The following is a 25,803-nucleotide window of genomic DNA, read 5'->3' as shown; positions in this document are numbered from 1 at the left end:
TGTTGAGTATGCTGTGAAGTTTGATGAACTGGTGAGGTTTTGACCATTCTATAATGGTGCGATCGCTGAGGGTTCAAAGTGTATCAAGTTCGAGAACGGTTTGAGACTAGAGATCAAGCAAGGTATTGGTTATCAGGATATTCACCATTTTTCTATGCTAGTGAATTAGTGCATAACTTATGATGAGGATAGAAGAGCCCAATTTGCTCACTATAAGTATTTTAGTGAAAGAAAGGGAAGGATCAGAATCGCTGGAAACGGTATAGCACTTCACCTGACAAAGGGAAATAAAAGGTTGATTAGAAGGCTATAGGTGGCGAAGAGCAAAGTAGGGGAGGGACTTCTACTTATGTGAGATGTTTCAAATATGGTGAGTTTGGATATTGTGCTCTTGAGTGCAAGAGTACAACTGTGAATTGCTTTAAATGTGGGAAGCCAAGTCACCAAGTTTCTGACTATAGGAGTAATAATCTGAATTTCTTTAACTATGAAGAGCATGGTCATATTAGTACTTGTAACACCTCAAATTTGCACCTACCATTTTGTACATACATTTTCAGATTAGGTCATTAACATTACATAGTCCACTGCATAGCATTGCATTGTCCTTTGCCCAAGTGCAAGTCATCAGACAAGATTAGGTCAAGACTGATCAGGAGAATCAGTCAAGCAAGCAAGCATGTGTAATTCTTATTGAAGCAAAGCCCTAGGGTTGGTTCATCAAGTTCATATGATTATGTGATCATTTAGGAGTGGTTTGGACAAAGATTGGATGATCAAAGCTCAACAGTCAAGCTGAATTTCATCTGAAACCCCAGAAAGTCAACTATGGTCAACTGTGCCTGAATTCATGGATTTGAAGGTGGGAGATGGTTTGAAAAGCTTCATTCATGTCCATACAAGTCTCATTTGACATTTCAAAGATCAAGATTGAAGAATTTGAGGTCAGATGAAAAGTTTCCAAAAATAGTAAGTGACCTGTAATTTCAAATTACCAAAAATGGAAAGGTCTTCTCCTCAAATTTACATCATCATACAAGCTTCAAATGGAATTTTGTCCAACATGAAAGTTGAATATCTTGCTCTCACCTTTCCAAAAAGTCCAAGAACATCCATTTCTCATGTGTGGTTGGCAAGTTATGATCAAATCATTGTCAAGAAATTTTGAACTTCAAAGTGGGATAACTTTCACACCATTTGGCTAAATTGAGTGGGGTTTCTTGCTACATTTCACATTTGACATGAGCTATCATAATCCTTCATCACATTTCATCAAAAAACATCATACAAAAAGTCCATTTTTCAAGTGAATCAATTTGAATTTTTGGAGGGAAAAGGTGATTTTGAAAACTATGCACAATTTTTACTCCAAACCAATTGCATTGGCCTTGAAACAGAAATTGCAACTTGCTGCAAGGGATTTTGGCACTGTTCCATTGGCACATGATCATAAGGGAATTTTGGCAAAATTGCATAACATGTTCAATTCACTAATCCATTTCCATTTTTGCTAATCATGTTTAACAAGCTGGATTAACAGGTGGTATTTAAAGCTAATCATAACAGAATTCTGCATCAACAATCCACAATCTCAGATCCAAACTCATTTTCATCTCAAATTCTCTCAAATCCTCTCAAATTCCTTCAACTTTTTTTCATCAAATTTCATCATTCCTTTGCTTGTTTCTTGCTCTAACCATCATATACAGGCATTGTGAAGCTCTGTTGAAGCAAATCTTGGAAGAATCCTTGAAGATCGTGGCTGTTGAAAGTTGAGCATTCATATGGCAGTGGAAAATTTCAAGAAGAATTGAACATTACTGAGCTATTTTCTTGCTTCCATTCATCTTCCTCATCATCACAGATCATCTATTTTCACAATCCAGGCCTTGATTCACACAAATTCACTTCTGCAATTCTTTGAAGGTAAGAATTCGATCACTCTAATCCTTGCAATTGTGATATGTCTCTGGTAGATCCTTTGTTGCTGAGCATGATGAACTTTAGATCCAGTGATTTCATGCAAAATTGATGAAGTTATCTTGATTTGAATGTTAGATGTTAAAACTTATTTCGATCGATTCTTTTCATGTGGTTAGAATTAAGTGAAATCAATGCTAGATTAGTGATGTATGTTGAAGACCGGTTCAATTGATATAGCTTTCATGAATTTCTGTGGAAAATTGTTCATCATCTTGAAAATTAGGGAAGAACACGATGAACATCATAAGTTTTTAATTCCAGAAGCATGTTTGATCTCTCAGCGCGCTGTTTGCATGTGTTATTATGTTTAAGTGCATGTATTGGACCACCTGGCAATGATTTGGCCGATCCATTGGCTGTTAATGCACGTTGTATCCACGTAGGATTAATGAAACGCGTAGTTTCATTACAAGCGCGCCAGATTTGAATATAAACATACTTCGATCCCGCTTGAGGACACTTTCTTTCTGGCTTGGCATTTTTTTCTTCACATGTATCCATGTTTCACCATGCTTTGTTCTTGTTTTTATTTTTATTTTTTCACTCCATTAGAAAAATCATAACTCATTCAATATTTGTCCAAATAATATGAGATTTTTTCCATGATGATCCTTGTAATCTCTAGAATTTTTTGATGATTTTTGTGGAAATTGTGCACGTGTGGATTTCTGTTTTGGCTAGGGTTTATGTGAACATGTCATTTGTTGCACCTTGTTTACAATTTTGATCATGAAATGATGATGCTTAATTGGAAATTCTTGAAACTTTGCATGCTTAATCTAGACACCTTGAGGAGCATTTTGGTATATAGTTTGTGATTTTTGCATTCCTGGATTAAGAGATATGACATGATCATTAGAGGTGTGAAAATTTGTGTCACACCAATTCTTGTTCAACTTCATGATTTTTGTTACCATGCCATATGAACTCAAAATGACTTGAATTTTTACATGTTGAATCTTCTAGATGTTAAGTCTGAATGTGAATTTTTGTGGATATTTTTGAGTGCATTTCCAATTTGATTGAGATTTTCTCCCCTGTTTGACCAATTGTGGACTTCTTGTGAGTCATGATTTCATTTGATTTGTGAAATTCTTGTTGTGCATTGGATGGGCTTGAAATTTTACACATGTATTCTAGACATCTTGAAGTGTGTTATGGCTTTGATTTGGTTCATTTATCTTATGCCAATTCTGTTTTATGATTGCTTGAAGTGGATGCATGTTTTGGTGCCTTGTATGAGCTTGGTTAGACTTGTGTTGACTTGATGAATTTAATTGACTTGCTTCCCTTGGTCCAAATAACTTGAAATTTGGTGTGTATGTCATGTTATGAGTGATGTTTGATTATGAATTTTTTGAGGATTTATTGAAATGTTTGTGAGTTGATTTGAATTGAGTCATTCTGTTTGGTCCTTTGAGGTTCTAAATTGCATCCTTTGTACTTTTTCCCTCATGAAATGATATTGATTGATGATATGAATGTGAAACCACTTGGATTTGATTCTTATTTGATTGATCTTTATTTTGGATAAGTTTCATGTTCTGTTTTGGTTTATTGTTCCTATTTTGACCCTAGTCTTGTACTAGTGGTTTGTGCTCTCACATTTGAGCTTTGTTTCAGGTTAAAAGCACAATTGCTTATGCTTGATGATGTGCCCTCAATTGGAGTTGGCTTGTTTCTTGTTTATGAATAACTTTGAGTTTGTTTTGTAGGCATTGAGACTTATGCTTGTGCCTTATGGCTTGCACCTTTGTGCACTGATGCTTGTTATCTGTTTGTGTTGTGGACTTGTAATTGTCTGTTTGATTTCTGTTTGAGCTGAGTACTGATTATGTTGGATTGATTTCAGGTACCTTAGTTGCTATAGTTACATTGTGGACTTGCTTTTGCTTTGCTTGCTAGCTTGAGCATTGAGGTATATTGATCTCTTCTCCATGTAGTCTGGAAGACCTGGCATGTTACTTGGCCAGGCACCTGTCTGAAGTCCTCCTTAAGAGGCAATGTTTGTGCTTGTTTATTTTTGTCCCCAAGCAGGAAAAGACCTTTTGATAAGGCAATTGGCAGAACACAAGAGATGTGCAATCCATCTCCTGCTATTCTTGTTGAGTCATCCCTCTGCTCACACAACTGGTGTTGATGCATTGGGATATTAACCCAAGATCCTTGTACAGTTGTACAGTTGAGTCAGTGTCGTAAGTGTAGAAGGGTTCCCACTTTCTGAACCCACACTTCATTGTCTGAAGCTCTCCCAGGCCAGGGATAAGAGCTGTGAAGTCTTATCTTCACTCACCTTTCATCAGCATCACCCTAACTCTCAATGTTAGGGTTAATAGCTAACATCACCCTGATACAGTTGGCTTGCTTTTGCAGCCTAACCTTTGTTTGAGCCCCCCTTTGTATGCATATAGTGTGTGCTATTTGTGATTGTTTGCTTTGCTGTTTGTGCTTTAGGATAGCTTGCTCCATGTGCAAGTTAGGTAGCAACCTTGACTTAGGGATGATTTTGCATGATAACATCTAGGCTCGAGTTAGTCTCCCTAGTTGTGTCTCCCTCTGTTATCTGGTTAGGCTAGTCCTGTGTCCCTCCGTAGGGGAACTACGTCGCCCTGATCCTCATACCAGATGAGGTACGTAGGCAGGAGATGAGCAGATCTCTCCGGGCGCCCGTTTTGTTTTGTCTTTGTGTGTGTCAGGAGATAGATGTAAACCCAGCGATTGGCATTCCGTATCCTCTTGTTGTGTGCTTGGAGTCCGGTATAAGTCCATCAAGTGGCATCTGGTTTCCAGTGTGGGTGTGTTTTGGTTCGGAATCTGATATAAGTCTAGCGATTGGCATTCGGATTCCACGTTTGCCTGTGTCTGTTTTGTTTGTGTGCGTGAGCTGAGCTACGAATGCTCTGATTCTTCTTAGTCCAAGAAGATACGTATGCATAGGATGCGATATCTTAGCGAGCATGTGTTGTTTCCCCGGTCCGAACTACTTCGACTCTGATGTCTATGCTTGATAGACTAAGTAGGCCCAGGATGTGATATCCTGTCGAGTCAGTCTTGTTTGTTTTCTTGTGTCTCTTTCAGCCAGTATTTGTTTGTTTGTGAGCAGCGTTTTAGCAACCATTTTCCTTCCTTTAGTGCGTGGATCCCGTCGAGTACGACGGATGCGTAGGGGTGCTAATACCTTCCCTTCGCATAACCGACTCCCGATCCCATTCTCTTTGGTCGCGAGACCATGTCTTTTCCAGGTTTACTCTGAGCGTTTCCTTTCCCTCTTTTGGGATAAATAACGCACGGTGGCGGCTCTGTTGTTTTGTTTCCCGCCGGTTTTTCGTATAATGCGACAGCTGGCGACTCTGCTGGGGACATAGAGAAGTTGACCTCTTGCTGGTCCATCTTCCCTAAGCGAGTCTCTCCTAGCGCTCTCTAGGTTAGGGTTTTGGTTGCTGGTTGCTGCTTTATTTATTGCATTCATTCATTTACTGTTTGCATTTATGTGTGCATTAAGGTTTGCATTCATTCATATTCATCTGTGCTGGATGTGCTGTGTTTCTCTGTTTGGGGGTGGGAGTTACTCGAGGTAAAAGGCCCAATACCCAGGCTATGAGTGAAATCTAGGAAACCTAGGAATAAAGTGATTCATGGGAAGCGGGTGGTATGCACCACTTAGCGGAACATTGATATCATGAGCAGTTCAGACCCCTGTGGGATATTATCGTTACATACTTCGGGTGTGTATATGATGATATTCTGCGAAAGGTTATTTATGCTGCATTTCTTTCGACCTTACCCTGGCCTAGATGACACCCGTGAGTGGGGAGGGAATGATCATTTTAACAGGTACAGTTGGTGACCGGTTGGTGACTTGTGGTTCTGTTGGTGACTCGGTTTTCTCATATTGGGTTCAGATGACAGTTTATCAGATGACTTTGGGTTTCAGATGAATTGTGGTTCAGAGTTCGAGCCGAAGCTTCGATCCTGTGTTCTGAGATGCACAGCCTGCCAGTCTTGTCTGCATCATCTGCATCATAGCATGTTTATTTTCAAAAGAAATGCAATAAAAAAAAAAGATTGAAAGAAAAAAGGAAAAGAAAAAACTAATCTCTGCATGCATATCATTTCTCAGGTACATTCCAGAGCTTGTTCACTGATAGAGATGGCAACAGTCCCAGAGCCGAAGCGGAAGACCTGTTCCTACAGCTTTCACCGTGAGCCTTTGACATCGCTGATAGAGTTGAGCAACCTTGTGACCAGTGGTAACCAGAAGGGGTTTGTTGATCTGTATGGGGATATTCTGACACTGTTGAAGATGGTAGTTGATCCAGTATCGTTGCAGACTCTTCTTCAGTTTTACGACCCAGAGCTTCGATGCTTCACTTTTCAGGATTATCAGTTGGCACCTACTCTCGAGGAGTACTCCATTCTGTTGAATGTTCTGATCCTGCATCAGGTTCCTTTCTTGGACGTACCGAAGGAGGTTGATTTCAGAGTTGTTGCTAGGGCTCTCCATTTGGGTATCAAAGAAGTCAGTGATAGTTGGAAGACCAGTGGGGATGTTAGGGGTCTGCCTTTGAAGTTTCTGTTGAGAGTTGCCAGAGAAGAAGCAGAGAAGGGGAATTGGGAAGCTTTTCATGCTCAGCTTGCTGTTATGATCTATGGGATTGTCCTGTTCCCGAGTATGCCCAACTTTGTTGACTATGCCGCAGTCAGTATCTTCATTGGAGGGAATCCGGTTCCTACTGTGTTAGCTGACACTTACTATGTTATCCACAGTAGGCATGGTAAGGGTGGATCTATCAGATGCTGTCTCCCACAGTTGCTCAGATGGTTCATGTCTCTCCTGCCAGTCAGTGGGCCGTTTGTTGATGCTCAGAGCATTTATAGGTGGACTCAGAGGGTCATGTCTCTTACTTCATATGATATCAGATGGCAGTCATACCGGATGGATGTGCGTGATGTTATCATGAGTTGTGGAGAATTCCGGAACGTGCCACTTGTAGGGACCAGGGGTTGCATCAATTACAACCCAGTTCTTTCTCTTCGCCAGTTGGGGTTCGTGATGAGCGGAAGACCACTTGAAGCTGAGATAACTGAGACTGTGTACTTTGAGAAGCGGAGTGACCCTGTTAGATTGGAGCAGATAGGGAGAGCTTGGAAGTCTATTGGTGTCAGAGATGGATCCGTCCTAGGGAAGAAGTTTGCCATTGCTATGCCTGATTATACTGATTGGGTGAAGAAGAGAGTGGAAACTTTGTTGTTGCCCTATGATAGGATGAATCTGTTGCAAGTGCAACCACCCTTGATTCTTGCTTAGAGTGTACCTGCTGAGCAGTACAAGCAAGCTTTGATGGAGAATCGTCGTCTGAAGGAGAAAGAGCAAGATGCCCAGATGGAGTTGTATCAAGCCAAGGCAGATAGGTTGAATTTGACTCATCAACTCAGAGATGCCCAGAGTGCAGATATGGGTGGAGTAAGGAGCAAGAAGAGATCTTATTCAGAGATGGAGAACTTGCTGGATGCAGAGCACAGAGAGTGTTTGAGACTACAGAGAGCCGAGACCAGTTATCTGAAGAAGATCAGAGACTTGGAGAAGCAACTCAGAGACAAAGATATCCAGTTGAAGAAAGAAGTCGACCAGAGACTTGCATCAGAAGACCGACTTGGGTCAGAAGTTGTCGAGCTTAGAAGACAGTTGAAGGAGAAGATCACTCCCTTGCCAGAATGTTCAGAGTATGAACTGTTGATAGACCAGTGTCACTACTTGAAGATGCTCATTCCTGGAATTTATTTGTCTTAGCTTGTATTTTCTGATGTTTATGTTGAGAATCACCCCCAGGCTTGTTGGGTGGGATTCATTTCTTGTACTTTGTTGGATATTTGTATCTTTGTTGTATGATCCTGTTGCTCATTTATAGATGAGATTGTTGTTTCACTCTGTACTCAGTGCTCTTTTGTATGTTGTTGCGCTTCCTGTGCTGTTCTTGTTGCAGGTTGCCATCTTTTGAAGATGAATCAGGCTCTTTGAATGCCTGAGAAATGAACATTTCATGTGCATCATATGCATTAGCATCATATTCATGTCATATTGCATAACAGGTGTTCTTGCGCGCGACTTTTCACTCTGGTTCCTGTGTCAGGCAGGATAGCTGATCGAAGACCGCACCAGTATTCTACTAGACTCAATCAACAAAGAAGTATGGATCAGGTTCAGACTGAGTTGGCTGAGATGAGGGCGAACATGGCCCAGTTTATGACAATGATGCAAGGGGTTGTTCAAGGTCAGGAAGAGCTCCGAGCCTTGGTTCAGAGACAAGAGACTGTGATTCAGACGTCCAACTGTGCTTCGCCTGTTGTTGCACCTGTTCATGAGAATATCAATGTTGCTGCTCCCACTAACGACTATACCGTCGGGGATGAACTCAGAGGAATAAGAATTAACAGACAGCATCTTGCTGCTGAGACTGTCAATGCCAGAGCTACCCGGGCTCCGGTTCGTCATCCAGCTCCGATTGTCGACAGACAAGAGGACATGTTCACGCTTCTGAGTGAAGATGATGATATGGTCAGAGTTGAGGATAGGGATCGCAAGGTTGATGCCCTGGCTGAAAAGATCCGTGCTATGGAGTGTCAGAACTCTCTTGGTTTTGACGTGACTAACATGGGGTTGGTTGAAGGCTTGAGAATCCCATACAAGTTCAAAGCACCGTCCTTTGACAAGTATAACGGTACTTCTTGCCCTCGCACTCATGTGCAGGCTTACTATCGGAAGATCTCTGCGTATACAGAAGATGAAAAGATGTGGATGTACTTTTTCCAAGATAGTCTATCTGGGGCATCTTTGGACTGGTACATGGAATTGAAGAGAGATTCTATCCGTTGTTGGAGGGATCTGGGAGAAGCCTTCTTTAGGCAATATAAGCACAACATGGACATGGCGCCTAGCCGGACTCAGCTGCAGAGTCTATGTCAAAAATCTAGTGAAAGCTTCAAGGAGTACGCCCAGAGGTGGCGTGAACTGGCCGCGAGAGTTCAACCCCCTATGCTGGAGAGGGAGTTGACATATATGTTTATCGGTACGCTTCAGGGTGTGTTCATGGACCGAATGGGAAGCTGCCCATTCGGTAGTTTTTCTGATGTCGTTATTTGTGGTGAGAGCACTGAGAGTTTGATCAAGGCTGGAAAGATCAATGATGCTAGTTCCTCTTCGTCCAAGAAACCTTTCTCTGGGGCACCTCGCCGTAGAGAGGGTGAAACTAATGTTGTTCAGCACCGCCGGGTTCAGAACAGAAATCAGCATCGACAGGTTGCTGCAGTGACCATTCCTGCACCTCAACAACGTCAACCTCCGCAACAACCGAGACAACAACAACAAAAACAGCAACAACGTCCGTATTAGCCGAGGCAACAGATGCCCGAAAGACGCTTTGATCCCCTGCCAATGACCTACACTGAGTTACTGCCTGAGTTGCTCAGACTAGGGTTCGTTGAATTGAGAACGATGGCTCCGCCAACAGTATTGCCTCCAGGGTACGATCCCAATGTCCGGTGTGATTTTCATTCTGGTGCACCAGGACACCATACGGAGAAGTGTCGGGCTTTCCAGCACAAAGTCCAAGATTTGATCGATGCCAAGACGATCAACTTTGCTCCAGTGCCTAATGTTGTGAACAATCCTATGCCTCAGCATGGTGGGCATAGGGTGAATTGTGTTGAAGGGGAAGAAGCTGAAGATCTTGTTGTCAGGGTTGATGAGATTCAGACTTCTCTGCTTGTGATAAAGGGCCGTTTGCTAGATGGTGGTGTCCACCCGGGATGCGATCAGAATTGTTTGGGTTGTGTTGAAGCTGAGAATGGTTGTGATCAGTTGCGGGCTGGTATTCAGAGGCTGATAGATGAGGGTTGTGTTCAGTTTGGTCGGGCTGATAATAGAGATCGTGGGGCAGTGTCTATTGTCACTATCTTTTTCAAATCGTCTGAAGGACGTGGGCCGAGGACTATTGGTAGTGCGCCTACAACAAGTGGTAATCCAGTTACCATCTCTGCACCAGTTTCTGCCAGTAATCCTACAACATTTGTCGCTCCGGTCAAAAGGGCTGTGAATAGTAATGTTGTGCCTTGGAAGTATGATAATGCCTACAGAAGCAACAGAAGGGCTGAGAATCGGGTCAGGCCGTCGAATCAAGCGCCTGTGACAATCAGTGCACCAGTTAGTAGAGCTCCTGTAGTTGTGAGTCCCGTTGTGGACAATGTTGGTGGTCCAGGAGGTTTTACTCGCAGTGGTCGACTGTTTGCTCCTCAACCGTTGAGAGATGCTAATGCTGAGGCATCTGCTAAGTCGAAGGGCAAACAGGCAGTGGTAGACGAAGAACCTGCTCAGACAGATGTGCCTGAGGGTTCGTTTGAAAAGGACGTGGAGGAATTTATGCGAATCATTAAGAAGAGTGATTACAAGATTGTGGATCAACTCAACCAAACTCCGTCCAAAATCTCTATTCTTTCTTTGCTGCTGTGCTCTGAGGCACATCACAACGCCTTGCTGAAAATGTTGAATATGGCGTATGTACCTCAAGAGATTTCCGTCAACCAACTGGAGGGTGTGATCGCCAACGTGAGCACCAGGCACGGTTTGGGGTTCACTGATCTTGATTTGACGCCTGAAGGGCGAAACCATAACAAGGCCTTGCATATCACGATGGAGTGCAAGGGGGCTGTGTTATCTCATGTGCTAGTCGACACTGGGTCTTCTCTGAATGTGCTGCCGAAGCAAATCCTGAAGAAGATATCTGTTGAAGGGGTTGTGCTTACTTCTAGTGACCTGATAGTTCGTGCATTTGACGGATCCAAACGGTCTGTGTTTGGTGAGGTTACATTGCCTGTGAAGATAGGTCCTGAGGTCTTCGACATCATCTTCTATGTCATGGACATTCAACCCGCGTACAGTTGCTTGTTAGGGCATCCATAGATTCATGCAGCAGGGGCAGTCTCGTCGACTCTCCATCAGAAGCTCAAATATATCTGGAACGGTCAGATTGTGACCGTGTGCGGTGAAGAGGATATCTTGGTGAGTCACCTGTCCTCGTTCAAATATGTTGAGGTGGATAGCGAGATCCACGAAACTTTGTGCCTGGCGTTTGAGACTGTGGCTCTTGAGAAGGTGGCATACGTTGATCAGAGGAAGCCAGGTGCTTCAATTGCTTCGTACAAGCAGGCTAAAGAGGTTGTTGACTCCGGTAGAGCTGAAGGCTGGGGCAAGATGGTGGACTTGCCGGTTAAAGAGTGTCGCAACCCGAAAAATACGGTGTGCGAAAAAAACAGCCGGCGAGAAAGAAATGACAGAAGAGTCGCCACCGTGCGTTATTTATCCCAAAGGAGGGAAAGGAAACGCTCGAAGTAAACCTGGAGAAAGGAAAGGAAAAGACAAGGTCTCGCAACCAAATCTTGGGTTCGGGAGTCGATTATGCGAAGGGAAGGTATTAGCACCCCTACGCATCCGTAGTACTCTACGGGATCCACTCTTGTTGTTCTTGTCTAAAGGGTGTATGTTTATCTAATGTACTATTTACTAAAAGAAAGGGTCAAAGAAAATGACTCGCACGGATATCGCATCCACTGCATACGTATCTCATCTGAATATGAGAATCAGAGTCTTCGTAGCTCGGCTACCTATGGGTTAAGGATAAGTGTGCTCGCTAAGACATCGCGTCTTATGCCTACGTATCTCATCGGGAATGAGAATCAGAGCAAAACGTAGTTCAACCTAACTACGGGAATAAGGGTCTCGATTGCAACTAGGGCAAGAGAAAGGGGATGTCTCGATCGCAACGAGGGCGAGAGAAAGGATCGCAACAAGGGAGAAAGCAAACAAGGATTAGTTGTTAGTCGTTAGTCAAACTCGGCAAGACATCGCATCTTGTGCCTACGTATCTCATCTGAACATGAGAATCAGAGTTGCCGTAGTTCGGCTCACGCACGCCAAACAAAACAAGACACCTACACACAAAAAAGGTGGCAAACATGGAGCCCGACTGCCAATCACTGGACTTACATCAGCATCCGAACCAAAACACACACAAAAGGGCAAACGTGGAGCCCGACTGCCAATCACTGGACTTACATCAGCATCCGAATCCAACAAACTCACACTGGAACCCGAATGCCACTCGATGGACTTACATCAGCTTCCAAGCACACAACAAGCACAAACAAACAACAAATCGCTAAGGAGTCGGGAACTCGAGCCTAGCAACTGTCAGACAAACACACACAAAAAGAAAAAAAAAGGTTCCTGGAGTGGTCTCGCACGACCACCTGCCTACATACCTCGTCTGGAACAAGGATCAGGGCGATGTAGTTCCCCTACATAGGGGTTGCCATCTGAATATGGACTTACAAAGGAGGACACCAGTTGTGTCAAAGGAGAGTGGGCGATGTGTTCACGTCCTAGCAATAGGTGTCGCAGCTCGCTGAATCGAGTCTTAGGCAGTTACCTCTTTGCAATAGAACGGACTACATACCACAAGATCGGAGACGCACGGAAGGTCTAAAAGAAATGGGGAAGCTCTGCCCTAGAGTTGTCATGCAATATGTACTTAAGTGTTTAGGATTTACAAATGGGAATATCTACCTAATGTTAGCATGCAAAGAATATGGGAATCTTACCTATGTTATCATACAAAAGGTTCTATCTAATGGGTGCTACCTAATCGGAACAAGAATCGACGAAAGGAGCGAGGAGAAGTGTTAGGGATAAAGGTAGATGGCGATGCATGAAGCAATCGACTTACAAGGTTGATGGCGATGCATAAAGCAATCGGCTTACAAGGTTGATGGCGATGCATAAAGCAATCGACTTACAAAAGGGTGGATGAATACGTGCTGGTTCTGTTAGGTTTTGAGAAAAGTGATTACTCGACGTTGGATCGAGGTTTTGGTCTTGTTTTGAAATGGTTATCGGGTATTCATTTTATTTCTTGTATTAACAGATGAATAAAGAATGAAAGAATATTATACATTTCATGGGAGAGGGATACATTTGTTATGAATGGGGGTTGTCATGGCAATCAAACAACATAAATATATGCCTCATACATCATACAAGTAGGCAACAGTCAATCAGACAATAAGATATTTAATCAAATAATCAAAGAAATAAAATGAATGAGCATTAAACAACGTATGAGTGTAAGTGTAAGGGAACCGGCTCATTGTAAGAAAGCCCAAGAGTAAGCTATGTGAGGTTGATGGCGATGCTTAAAAAGCAATCGACTTACAAGGGTGTAAAAAATGGGCTCGATATTAAATCAAGAAAGTATGATTTTTATAGTTTTAAAAAATGGTTTTTGAACTAAATTCAAATACAATAACTACGCATTATTAACACATGAAATTATAATAAGCATAAAAAGAGATATTAACAAAATACTAAAAGAATAACAAAATGCTAAAGGAAAATAAAATCAAAAGCAAAAGGTGTCACACATGAGTATTGAACCCTCCCCACCTAATATTATGCAACTGCCCTCTCTCCACTAGACCACTCAACAATATCTGTTATTAAGATACTACCCAAAATATATGAACTGGAATAAAAGTTTAAAATAAAACAAAACAAAGATTTCGTGGTTTTTTATATTATTTTCTGTAAAAAAACAAATTAATTTTTTTAAAAAAAAAATAATTAATTAATTAAAAAAAAACAGAAAGGAAATGGAGAGTGAAGGTACAGAAGCTCGTCTTCTCCAATCTCCCAGCACGTTCCTCTCTCTGGAGACATTCATCTCCCTCCACACTCGAAACAGAGACAAACTCAAAGAGAAAACCAATACCCCTAACCTAAACTAAAATGACCAATATTCGTCTCATCCTATCATCTCCTTCACAACGAAACCGAAATGCAACGACAACAACGATCTAGAAAACGATAAACCTTCCCTAAAGCAAAAATCAACAGATACAACAAAAAGTCACATGTCGCGAGGATGTCGAAAGAAATGTGACTATTACCTCCTCAAAACAAGACTCGGCGCGATTATGATAGTGGTGCGAAGAACGGGTGCGCTCTCTTCAGGTAACTTCCTTCGCCGTCGAATCCGATCCTAGGGTTTCTCTCGCTTCTGCCTTTTTGCAACCTTGTATTGAAAAAGTTATTTTTTAGGGTTTTTGATTCAATTCCGCCTCCAGGGTTTTGTTGTGCTCTCCCTCCTCTTTTCTTACTGACTTGCTTCCTTCTATTTATGTTCTGTGAATTAGGGTTTCACAAAAAATGCCTTGGGTCCCAAAAGAGTAACTCTGCAGAGCACTCTGGATGTTCAGAAACTGGATTGACCCCTTTGGTGCAGGGATTTGAGATAGGTAATCTGAGCATATGCTTTCCCCTTTGTTTTTGTTTTAATTCCAATTTGGGAATTTCTGGATTTTGAATTTTACTGCTTTGAGTAATTCTCTACCTTTTACTGCAGTGAATTTTTTAGAAAACTCAGTTGGTTTGGTTGAGGTTCAATGGGCTAAGTTACTTGGAAGTGAAGAAACAAGGGAAAACACAACCAACATGGTGGTTGGATGATGAATTAGGGCAAAGTAGCATGGGATTAGGTCCAAGTTTGGGAAATTAGGGCCTTTGTTTGGTTTTGTCATGTAATTTCTGGTTTGATGTAAGTTGGATATGCTTGATGGATAGTTCAGGTCTTGGTAATGCAGCTTTTGGCTAATGCTTCTTGCAGTGTGAATCAAGGTTTTCAAAGGCACAACTTCTCTTTGCCCTCGCCTGTTTTCCTCCTATTTTAACTCAAGGTTTGGCCATGGTAAAGGGTGGTGCAACCCTGGACATCACTTGGCTCCGAAGTGTGCCCTGTTATGACCCTTCTCAATGCAACATGAGAGTGTGGAATGCTGGCTGCAGGATTTGTTCTCAATTCCAAACAAAACTAATATGGTGCAACTCAAGGTAATGGTGCAACAGTTAGCAACTCATCCCATTATCTCATTGCACAAGTGGTTCAAACTTCTGCAGGTATGGTTGATATACCCTAAGTCTCCATTTTACTTTTGTATTTCTGTGTTTTTCTCTTGACTTGCTCCAACTGCCAGGAACTCCAACATGACCACTAACTTGGCTTGATGATAAGCAGTAGCACTGCATGAAAGATGCTTGCAATAATCAACTGAATTTTTGATGGATGTGGTCAAATGGCATTGGATTGGTAAGATGTTGCAAGTCATATTCTCTACACCCCACTGTCACTACTGTATTGCTTTATTCCTGTTAAATTGCCTAACTACTTCAGCTGGCCTAATGGTGAGCAGGAACATTGCAGGAAACAAAGGATTTTTGGTGGATTATGCAGGTTTGTTACTGGTTATATCTGATGTTGTGATGTTGGTTTTGGTTTTGGTTTGCACAGTTAATTTATGCCATGCCTTGGACTGTTTTATGGATGCACAAGGATGGTTTTTCTTACAGCAGGTTTTGGTCTTGGTGCAGGACTGGTTTTGGCTGAAAGCTGTAGGTACCAAGTGATGGTCATGCTGCAATGGATGATGCACAACCATGTTCATCTGTAACTTGATATACTCCAGGTGCTGTAGGTGAAGTCCAGGTTAGGCTGGAATTTTCAAAGGCCTGGATGTGATTCTACTATGAGGAGATTTGTATTCTGCAAAACCAGCTCCACGGTAAAATTGAAGGAAATCTTGTTTACTCTTGTGCCTGTTAAAGATGCGAGATTGGCTGTTAATGGTGCACCGGTATAGTTGAAAGGAGTTGGAGGATGATCAGGAAAATCAGCTCTGAAAACACCCTTGATATCGAAGTAGTGAGCTTGGAGAAGCGCAATTTGAGGCATCACAAAAGATACATTGCTTATGGAAGCAAGAAACCGGGTTCCATTGAGGCATGTAGGGCAAGAATTCTTCCCTAAACCAATAGTGTAAAAGAGGTTTCTATCAACTTTGAGAGGAGCCTTTGCAGGGAACTTAGCAGAGTTCAAACTCTTCAATTTCTTGTTGTAACTCAAAGCAAAACCCGTGTCATTGCTAGCTGGCAACTGTGGAAGGACGGGTAGGACAATGTTTGGTATGTCTTTGTATTGAAATATAGCTGTAGCAGTTTTATTGTCAACTGAAACTGGAGCATCCATAAAAGCCTTGGCAGCCATGAAGTACCTGCCAGCAACATGGTTGGCACGAACCAGAACATTTGTGGTTTGACCAGGAGCAATTAGTATGGCCTGAGTGGTGAATGGTTTTGTATAAACAACATCAACCTCCACTACTGTCATGTTGTGACCCGCAATGGCAAAGAAAAGCTCGTCGTTGAGTGCAACGTTGATGATTCTCATGAGGTATTTCTTCCCTTGCTCTACCTCCATTGCAAATGTATGCTTTTCAAAACAAGGAAATAGTGGTCCTGGTTTTCCATTGATTGTATGTGCTTCTGACATATTTGGTGGCAATCCCATTTTGTTCCCTTGCTTTCAAATCCAAGTAAACTCATTGTGTTAGTAGTTCACAGTTTAGGACAACAGGATTTTAGACTTGGTAACTGTTTGTGGTGAATGCAGGGCCAGTTCAGCAGGGTAAAGGTTGGTCTCTCACATAGCTAGTTGTTGTCACAACACTGGCAGAAGATCTTTCAGAATCTGGACGGAGATTGGACAGGGCACTAAGATCAAGATTTGGGAACACTGAGCAACGGCACCGAGGACATTTCACATTCAGCCTGAGCCACTCGTCAATGCATTCAACATGAAAATTGTGTGCACAAGGCAAGCCACGAACCTCATTCCTAACACGGAACTCTTCTAAGCAGATGGGGCATTCACTGCAATCAGTAGGAACAACCTTTAACATGAACTTTGGAAGTTCCTGAATCAATGCTTCAACTGCTTCTCTCTGAGCTGGTGTTAGGTAAAGTCCTGGATGATATACAGCAGCATCTTTTTGATGATAATTTTAGGAGGTTCAGAACAGGTCCAACTCTGCATCAAAGTTGTTTAAACATGCAATAACCTATCAGAAACACACCTGGTCAAGTGAGTCTCTCCTCCTCCTAGCTGTTTCTGGTTCACAACTCTTCATATAACTGCCTTGAACTCTCTTGGATTTTTCTTTACTACTAGTCAAATCAGAAAACAAGAGCATCTTACTAGAAGGAGTCTTCATAAGAACTTTTGTATCTGGAGAGCCAAAAGAAGCGTCATAGGGAATTCCTATTGTTTCAAAGAGCTCTTTCACATTCTTTTGCTCCTCAGTTGGGGACCTTAAACTCAATGTAGTCATCTGTTTTGAAAGGCATTCAGAGAGACTCTCTGCAGCTACAAGTTGCGACCTGATTGCATTCTGTAAACTATGCAGTGACTGAATGTGCCTTGAAGGTCCATATCTATTTTGTGAAGCTCCGCGACCAATGTGATGGCCACCATATTGACTGAATTTGTTCAGTTCAAGGGCATTGAAATGTCTCTCCAATTCAACTAACTGATTAGTTAAATCCTGATTCAGACTCAGTATATGCTGTCGCTTTAGCTCTAGTTCTGAATTCAACTTTTGAAAATTTGGATGTCCGAAACTCTTGGGAAATTTAATGAATGGCTTTGGTATTTTGCAGGGTGTTGTTATGTTAACGCAAGTTGGCGGCTAACTTCAACTTTTACTTCACCATTCCGCTTCTGTTTCGATAGGTAAAGACCAAAGTATTCCGCTTGAGCGCCAAAACCTTACACTGCCATTTTCCTGATGCTGGTGTAGATTGACTGTTGCAGCCTGAATTCGATGACAATGTGTTTTATTTCATTTGCACTTAACCTGCCTTTTTTGTGTGCATTACTGTAGGAACAACTGTTGGTTTTGACGGCGTGCATCATCTATATGTGCTACATGAGATGCTTTGGATTTTTGCTTGGGATGCTGTAACAGGTTTTGGTATCTTAATGTGGTACCAAGCAATGAACATGACTGCAAGTTAACTTGGGCTTATTTGTATTTTTGCAGACTGATATGAGTGATATGCAACCTTTCTAATCCATGGCCATTTCCTGATCAGTTTATGGCAGCAGATGTGTTGTAGCAGGCTAGCATGATGACGATGGTATGGTGCTGTTGCAAAGCAGGATGTGACATGATAGTGGCAGCAGCATTGGCTAGACCATCTGCATACATGGATTTGTTGCACATGTATAAGGTTTTTGTTGCATCCAAAGGGCATGAGCAAAGGATAATGGTTGAACTGTTAGGGGCTCCTTGGTCCATGGTTAGGGGCAGGCCAGTGGCGAATGGTTAATGGTTCAAAAGCTACAAAGTCAAGGTGCACCACATGTGTTATTTGTGATGGAAGCTACCAAGAACGAACATAAATAAACATGAGGGTTGGATGACACATTGAAGAAAAAGGCCAGGCCAAGTTGGGTGGGCAAGAGCAAGTGAGGGTTGACTTTGGTCAAAGTTGACCAAAAAGTCAACCGTTGACCAAAGTCAACAAATGGTCAAAAATGCATTTTTTTTTGTATTTTCTTTGTAAATGGAAAATGAATTATTGGTTAGGGTGAAATTTAGGGTTTAAAGAATTTGGGTTGACTTTGGTCAAAGTTGACCAAAAAGTCAACTGTTGACCAAAGTCAACAGTTGGTCAAAAATGCCAAATTTTGTATTTTCTTATATGGAATCACATGTAATGGTTTAAAATGGATGAAATGGATTGGAATGGTTTGAAAAAATGATTGGAGATTGTTTTCACAATTGGCTTGAATGTTTGACTCTTGAGAAGAAAATAACTTGACTGATAATATGTATGAACAAAACCATGAAATAAGACCATAAGGTTATAGCATCCATGAACCAATAACATGACTGGCAAGTGGTTAGAAACACAAGAAACTTGGTTGTTCAGATGACCCATACCATAGAGGTATCCACAATCACAACACCATGACTTTGGATCAAAACCAATCCTCATGTAAAACCAAAGTTAGGTTAGGCCAAGCATGCCAAACAAACATAAAAAATTCAGGAGCAAAATCGGGGTATGACAGTTGCCCCTATTTAAGCGTCTTCAACTAGAGAGTATGAAGCAGGATGTTCTTCACATGATCGTAGTGGGAGATGGTTAAATACTAAGAAGACCCGGATTTTGATCATGAATCCCTATGAAACAATGCCTGTCAGCATCGTCAAAGAAGCAATCTCAAAAGAAGAATCCATCTGGTACGGTGAAAATCGGTCTGAGTACCGAAACAGGAAGTTGACCTGAATACCAAAATAAATGGTAACACAGGAATACCCATGGCCTGAACGCTGTACTAAGCATCGGAATATGAGAGTATCAATGTTGGTCTGATCACCGGAAATCTGGTCTGAACACCACTTTGATCTGGATATCGGAAAAAACTGGCCTGAATGCCACTTCGGTCTGGATACCGGGAACAGGCCTGAACGCCACTTCGGTCTGGATACCGGGAAAACTGGCCTGAATGCCACTTCGGTCTGGATACCGGGAACTGGCCTGAACGCCACTTCGGTCTGGATACCGGGAACAGGCCTGAACGCCACTTCGGTCTGGATACCGGGAAAACTGGCCTGAACGCCACTTCGGTCTGGATACCGGGAAAACTGGCCTGAATGCCACTTCGGTCTGGATACCGGGAACAGGCCTGAACGCCACTTCGGTCTGGATACCGGGAACTGGCCTGAACGCCACTTCGGTCTGGATACCAGGAAAACTGGCCTGAATGCCATAAGTACATCGACCTGATCGTCGGAAACTTCTTCGATCTGAAAATCGGAAATTGGCCTGAACGCCACTTCGGTCTGGATACCGGAAAAACTGGCCTGAATGCCACTTCGGTCTGGATACCGGAAAAAACTGGCCTGAATGCCACAAGTACATCGACCTGATCGTCGGAAACTTCTTCGATCTGAAAATCGGAAAAACTGGCCTGAATGCCACAAGTACTTCGACCTGATCGTCGGAAACTTCTTCGATCTGAAAATCGGATATGACTAGCCTGAATGCCACTTCGGTCTGGATACCGGAAACTTGGCCTGAACACCGGAAAATTCTTCATGTCTATCAGCATCGGCGAAGATAACAAAACAGTGATACGTGAGCTGGCACGCACGCCAAAGATCCATGCTGGGGATAACAATCGAAAGATTTGACCAAAGAGTGCATGAGATATGTTATCTATAGCCGTCAAAACGTAGATAATACACTCGCATGGAAGATTATCCATAACCGGGTTGTAGGTTGTTAAATGAATAATCGACCGAAAAGAAAGGTATCAGGGTACCAGGACTAGGCATGCAAAAGATGACCAATCAAAAGAGGATAAAGTTGCTAACTTGGAGCAAATTCCCAAAAGAAAGGGGAAGACCCACTGGGGACAATACTGCTTGATCAAGGCAAGTATCCAAGGGGAAAAGAGTATCAATACCGCAAGCTGGATACTGATAACTGCAAAGAGGGGATTACATCTACCGGTTTGTAGGCAGAAAACCACAGAAAGGTAACCAGTCATCGATAGGATGAGCACAAAGGGTTAACTCTGCCAATGGGATGAAAGTGGGATTTTACAACTACCAGCTAGTAGGTAGAAAACCACAAAGATAGGACTTACAACTACCGGTTTGTAGGTAGAAGCCACAAATTCCGCTGAGGATGAGATGAATGAGTGCCGGTTAGCGAGCGACTATTCATTTATGCCCCAGGGAAGCACGGGAGACAACCAACAGGAAGCCAATTTAGGATCGATCCAAAAAGGCAGACTGAAACAGGACTCATCCTAATGAGGAAAGAACTCAATAGGGAAAACCCATCCCGTTAGGGAGGGAACAGAAACAACCGTCATCCACGAGGATATAACTCAGTGGGGAGCGGAGAAGGAAATGGTAGACACTTTCTGCTTAAGGGGTAGACTCTACATGGAGAGATCAGACACACCCACTTCTGCTAAAGGAATGGAACCAATGCTTGCAAGATGCTGCCAACTTCGAGGAGTAACACTGCTGGGAATACCCACTCAACTAAGGAGTCACTTGTTGGGAAAGCACCAACCTCTCAACCATGCTGATGAACCCAATTCTGAAACCGATCCAATGGCGCGATGCTAAACTCTCTCCAACAACCCAAACTCGGCTGGTCACCACGGCCTAGGGCTAATGGATATGTTTGCAATGTTGATGCATGAGTTTTTTTGTTTTTTTTGTTTTTTTTTGTTTTACACAATGCCCCATGATCATGGAAATGCTATGCACTAATGATGCAATATGCTATGCTTATCTAAATGATGAATGCATAAACACACGTCTCCTCCAGAGACAACACCGGGGAACTCCAGGAACTGTGCTGAGGATCCTATAACCATGTCAACTTCCAACCTGCTGGGGAAAGACAAAACTTGCTGGGGATGCACTCCATCGAACCCGAACTGCTTGGAGATTGCCCTGCTAGGGGAGGCAACCCATTCTTATTTCTACTGGGGATGATTTTCTCCAAACCCGATCCGCTTGGGGATCTTGCTGAGGGAAAACCATCAACACAAACCCTACTGGGAAGGCAGTAACCTTCAGGCTCGCTGAGGAGACACTGATCTCAAATCTGTTAGGGAGGTAACCCTCTCACACCTACTGGGGAAATACAACTTATTGGGCACGGAACACCTGTCGAGTCGCCGAACAGCGGCATCCATCGTCCACCCACAGTGTCGGCTTTCCCCTTTTTTATGAACTCCCAGACGCTTCTGGACTTTTCTGCTCCATCATCTTGTATTCCCAATCTCGTCCGTACTCCACGGAGATCGAACTCCTGGTATTCATACAAACTTTCCAATCATCGGACTTTGAAGAGTCTTCTTGATTAACTTTCCAGGACTGTCGTCGTAATCCTTCACTGTCTTTTCACCGTTCAACTATCTCTTGCCCCTGATCATGCTCTGCAGCAGAGATCGTTAGATAAAAGCGTGCCCCAGGTATGCCCCAGGTGTTCCGATATTTCAACGCCTAAGTCACTCAAACTTCCGAATAAGATTTCCAAATTTCAACCTCATAAGCATGCATCGGAAGGGACCTCTATGTTTCAAAATGCAAATATTCCTATCAAAATAAACGGATGTTTTCGTAATCAGAACGGTAATGACACAAAAACAAAATTTATTTGACCGAACACACGCTTTATTGACTGGAATAAAAGATGGCTCACAACCGAGCAACACACAGGAAGCAAACCCTGTGATCTCATCGGGTTCCAACTCAGTTACACCTCATATGTCCTCAAGATTTTCCGCACTTTCTGTCTTCTGAACAAGATGCTTCCGATCGGTCTCTGTCGGAGATTATCCAAGTCATCATGAGCACAAACGATCATGCTAGACGCAGTTGTTCGTTCCATTCCTCTCTTGCCTGGACCGCCCTTTCGGGTTTCAGTCCACCGGGATACCCTTTTTTGCCCAAGTCGCCCTTGTGGGGTTATCGACTTGCCGGGTGTACTGTTTTTTTTATTATTATCCCTAACTTTTGCCCGAACCTTTTCTCTCTCTTTTTGGTTCGCCGGGATGCCCTTTTTTGCCTGGACTCTTTTATTCTTTTTGTCCAGCGGGTCTCTTTTTCACGAAGTATCTTTTAACTACGTTCGCATTCACAGGGGATGGAAAATCCTCATCATCCGTGGTCGTCAGCGACAAGGCTCTGTCAGAGGAAACCCCTTTTTTTGACCACGAACGGACATTCATAATTGTTTATCCACTTGCCCCACGATCGTCTTGAGGAGGAAGGATCCTTTTCAACACCACATCTCTTCCATGCTACCCACGAGGTCGCACTTCTCGGTCAACAACACGCTTCATTTACTGGGTACAGCCGCCCCATGACAAGTAACTGTCAGCCTCTTTTCTCGACCAGGCTCAATGCGTTATACCAAGTTCTCATCCACTCGCCCTTTTCTAACTTCTCATCCATCCGGACTCTTTACAATGAAATCTAGCCTCCAGCAGGCAAGATCACTTCCATCCCATACCGCATGAGGAAGGCGTTGCCCCAGTAGATGCACGTACCAAAGTACGACACTCAGGATACCAACTTCGTACTCAGCCACTATCATTGGTGCGTTCGCATGTTATCGGGGAAGCACTAGCTCACTCTCTTTAAACTCTCCTCATCAGACATCAAAACCCGTTCGGATTCGGGGTCAGGCCCCTCCTCTGGGATTGGTCACTCTCAATCTTTCGATTCGAGTACCTCGAGATGTCCTCATCAGGGACTTCAGACTTCCTTGGTTGACAATCATCAGTGGGCTGTTGGGCGAGATAACCATACAATACCCTCCTCTTGGTTGCTTTCTGGGAGGTATACTGAATATCGTATTCAGTCGACATCACTTGCCCTCTCGCAACCCGTCTGTTCGATGCTGGCTCCTCAAGCACATACTTGACCAGATCCATTTTGGACATCCACAAGGTGGTATGAACCAGCATACACTGTCTCAATCGGCGAGCAGCCTATGCCAAAGTACATCAAGTTTTCTCGAGCAGTGAGTGTATTGTTTCACAGTCGATAAACTTTTTGCTTAGGTAAATTGCGTGCTCTTTTCGACAAGACTAGTCATACTGACTCAATACGCACCTCATAGACCCCTTAAGGGCTGTCAGGTACCAGATTAGCAGTCGTTTCTTCCCCGGAAGGTATCAGAATCAGAGGTTCCTACTACTCTTTTTTTTTTTTTTTGCCTTTCCATGCCCCTTGGCAGTCCTGACCATTTGATTTCTTTCTTTTTTTGTTTGTTTATGGTTCAGGCGTTTCTAGTACTGCTCTTTTTTTTTTTTGCAGGATCAACCTTGATTCCTCTTTCGTTCGCAACTTGCCTCGGCAGCTTGCTGGACAGCACTCCATAAGTGCGCTAATTCGAACTCAACAGTATGAGTTATCTCTACCTGTCAAACAACTTGATCCACCGGATGCCCCCCTTCTGCTTGGGACTTTGCCATCATGTCATCAACATGGCATTTGCTTTCACGATGAATCATATCATGAAACAAAGTCACCCTAGACTTCTGATACTTGGCACCGGCCTTCTCGATACTGAACGACATCACCTTATAACCAGAAGGTGCCCTTTGTGTGATGGACATGGTTTACGTCATATCATCTGGCAACAGCTCAATCTGGTCTCGGCCAAGAAGCCATCCATGAAGATAAACTGAGCATTATAATCAACCAATACCTCGTTGTGACGTACCGGGAATTCATCTTTCAGATTAGCTCAGCTCATGTCTCGACAGTCCACACACATTCTCATCTTTCAGCACCGGTTTCCGCTTCCTTGGAGGACAGTCTTCTCTCCATGGTAACTCGTGCCTCCACAACATTGGTATCCTACCTTGGTGTATCTAGATACAACCAGGCGCACATATACCATCCTGTTCTTGACTTGCCTCTGAAACGGCCTCAATATTCGCTTTCTGACCTCGGCGGTGCTTGGAGCAACAATTCTGAGCACTCCTCATGCGGTTGAATCACCTTCTCCTCTGGTTTCAATGACCTGGATAATTCCAACAAATCACAATCTTCTTCGCCTTCTCCTTCGGCATGGTAGATCGAATTGTCGAAGTCATACAAAGGTGTAACCAAATTGTTATCGATGAGATCAGGAGGGTAATCACTTTTGAGGTTGGAACGAGACAAGTTCAAAAGAAAAACGAAAAACATTGCCATTTTTATTTTTTTTAAACTGTAAAAAATGAAAAACAGGGAACACCGCTTTTAATCACAAAAACATCCATTTATTACTGATGCAAAACGTTGCAAAATGAAACACATGAGATGGCCCTTACAATGGACCAGTACGTTTCGGGCAAAACGTATGGCTTTCATGCAAACAACAATTGAAACACAGAAATACTACACTTCTGGATGAGTGACAGTGATGCTTTTGGAGGCCTTCCAGTTGCCTGGTACGCACGACTTTATCCACAGCTCGAGCTCGCGGTCGCGGTCGATCTCTTCACTCACTGAACAAGCATGATCAGAATCCAGCATTCCTGCACTGACAAAGATGTACGGTGGACGACGTCCTCTGTTTGGTCTAGACGACTCTTGATCTGGATAACCAATCCCGAACATGTCTGCCTTTACCACTATGTCGATGATCCTGCCCCAACCTCGGGCCTCTTGGTTCTTCACCATCTCTAGAGCTTGTTTATAGGAAGAAATGGACAACTTCTTCTCTTTCTCGACAACAAGAGCGCTCTCCACCTGGACGGTTTCGATTGCTTGACTGGGTATTTCAAGTTTTCCAATGTCCATTTCTACTTCTTTCATCTTCTGGGTCGTGTCTCCCATCAATACACACCCCTCTGTGGCAACGGCCGCACAACAATTATCAATAACAGGGGAAACTCCATCCTGCACTAGAGGTTCTGGGACCACAGACATAGGAACCTTTAACTGATCTTCCTCAGTCATCTCCATTCCTTTCTTGACCTTTTTCACCATCTTCACCTTGACCGAACCCTGCCATGGTACGGGGTCGGCCTCGCCATCCATTATCTGTGCCAAGCTGATAACTTTAGAGTCCACCATGTCCTGGACGACATGTTTGAAAGCTTTACAACCCTCAATGTTGTGTCCGGGCATCTCAGAATGGAACTCGCACCTGGCATTCTCATCATAGTGTGCAGGCCTCTTCTGTGGTGCTATGGGAATCAAAATCCTTGGCCGGACTAACCCCAAATCTCTCAATCTCCTGAACAAAAGGGTATAAGTCACAGGTGGTTCCTCAAACTGACGATCCTCCTTCTTCTTCCTCACCTGGTGTTAGATGCCCAAAAGTGCTTATTTGAGCTA

The 25,803-nt window shown here is 43.1% G+C and overlaps 2 protein-coding genes across 2 annotated transcripts; both read right to left on the bottom strand.

Annotated features, from left to right (window-relative positions):
* Positions 1-15,587: 15,587 nt before the first annotated feature.
* Positions 15,588-16,824, bottom strand: LOC127082687 (laccase-11-like). The gene is made up of 2 exons (XM_051022913.1): positions 16,570-16,824; positions 15,588-16,445 (listed from the first exon to the last, which is right to left on the bottom strand). The coding sequence occupies exons 1-2, from the start codon at positions 16,822-16,824 to the stop codon at positions 15,588-15,590; spliced, it is 1,113 nt and encodes a 370-aa protein (XP_050878870.1).
* LOC127087646 (nuclear pore complex protein NUP214) lies at positions 16,784-17,517 on the bottom strand. Its single transcript, XM_051028563.1, has 2 exons — positions 16,999-17,517; positions 16,784-16,952 (listed from the first exon to the last, which is right to left on the bottom strand). The coding sequence occupies exons 1-2, from the start codon at positions 17,251-17,253 to the stop codon at positions 16,878-16,880; spliced, it is 330 nt and encodes a 109-aa protein (XP_050884520.1). The 5' UTR covers positions 17,254-17,517; the 3' UTR covers positions 16,784-16,877.
* Between the last annotated feature and the right edge of the window lie 8,286 nt (positions 17,518-25,803).

The sequence above is a fragment of the Lathyrus oleraceus genome, chromosome 5, assembly GCF_024323335.1.
Source record: "Lathyrus oleraceus cultivar Zhongwan6 chromosome 5, CAAS_Psat_ZW6_1.0, whole genome shotgun sequence".
NCBI classification, from domain to species: domain Eukaryota; kingdom Viridiplantae; phylum Streptophyta; class Magnoliopsida; order Fabales; family Fabaceae; genus Lathyrus; species Lathyrus oleraceus.
This window is presented reverse-complemented; position numbering and strand designations above follow the sequence as displayed.

Coding starts and splice junctions, on each gene's coding strand:
- LOC127082687 (XM_051022913.1), bottom strand. CDS start 16,824: ATGTTAAAGGTTGTTCCTACTGATTGCAGTGAATGCCCCATCTGCTTA. Junction 16,446..16,569: donor TTGTGACAACAACTAGCTAT/GTGAGAGACCAA, acceptor TGGATTTGAAAG/CAAGGGAACAAAATGGGATT.
- LOC127087646 (XM_051028563.1), bottom strand. CDS start 17,253: ATGACTACATTGAGTTTAAGGTCCCCAACTGAGGAGCAAAAGAATGTG. Junction 16,953..16,998: donor GGAGAGACTCACTTGACCAG/GTGTGTTTCTGA, acceptor ACTTTGATGCAG/AGTTGGACCTGTTCTGAACC.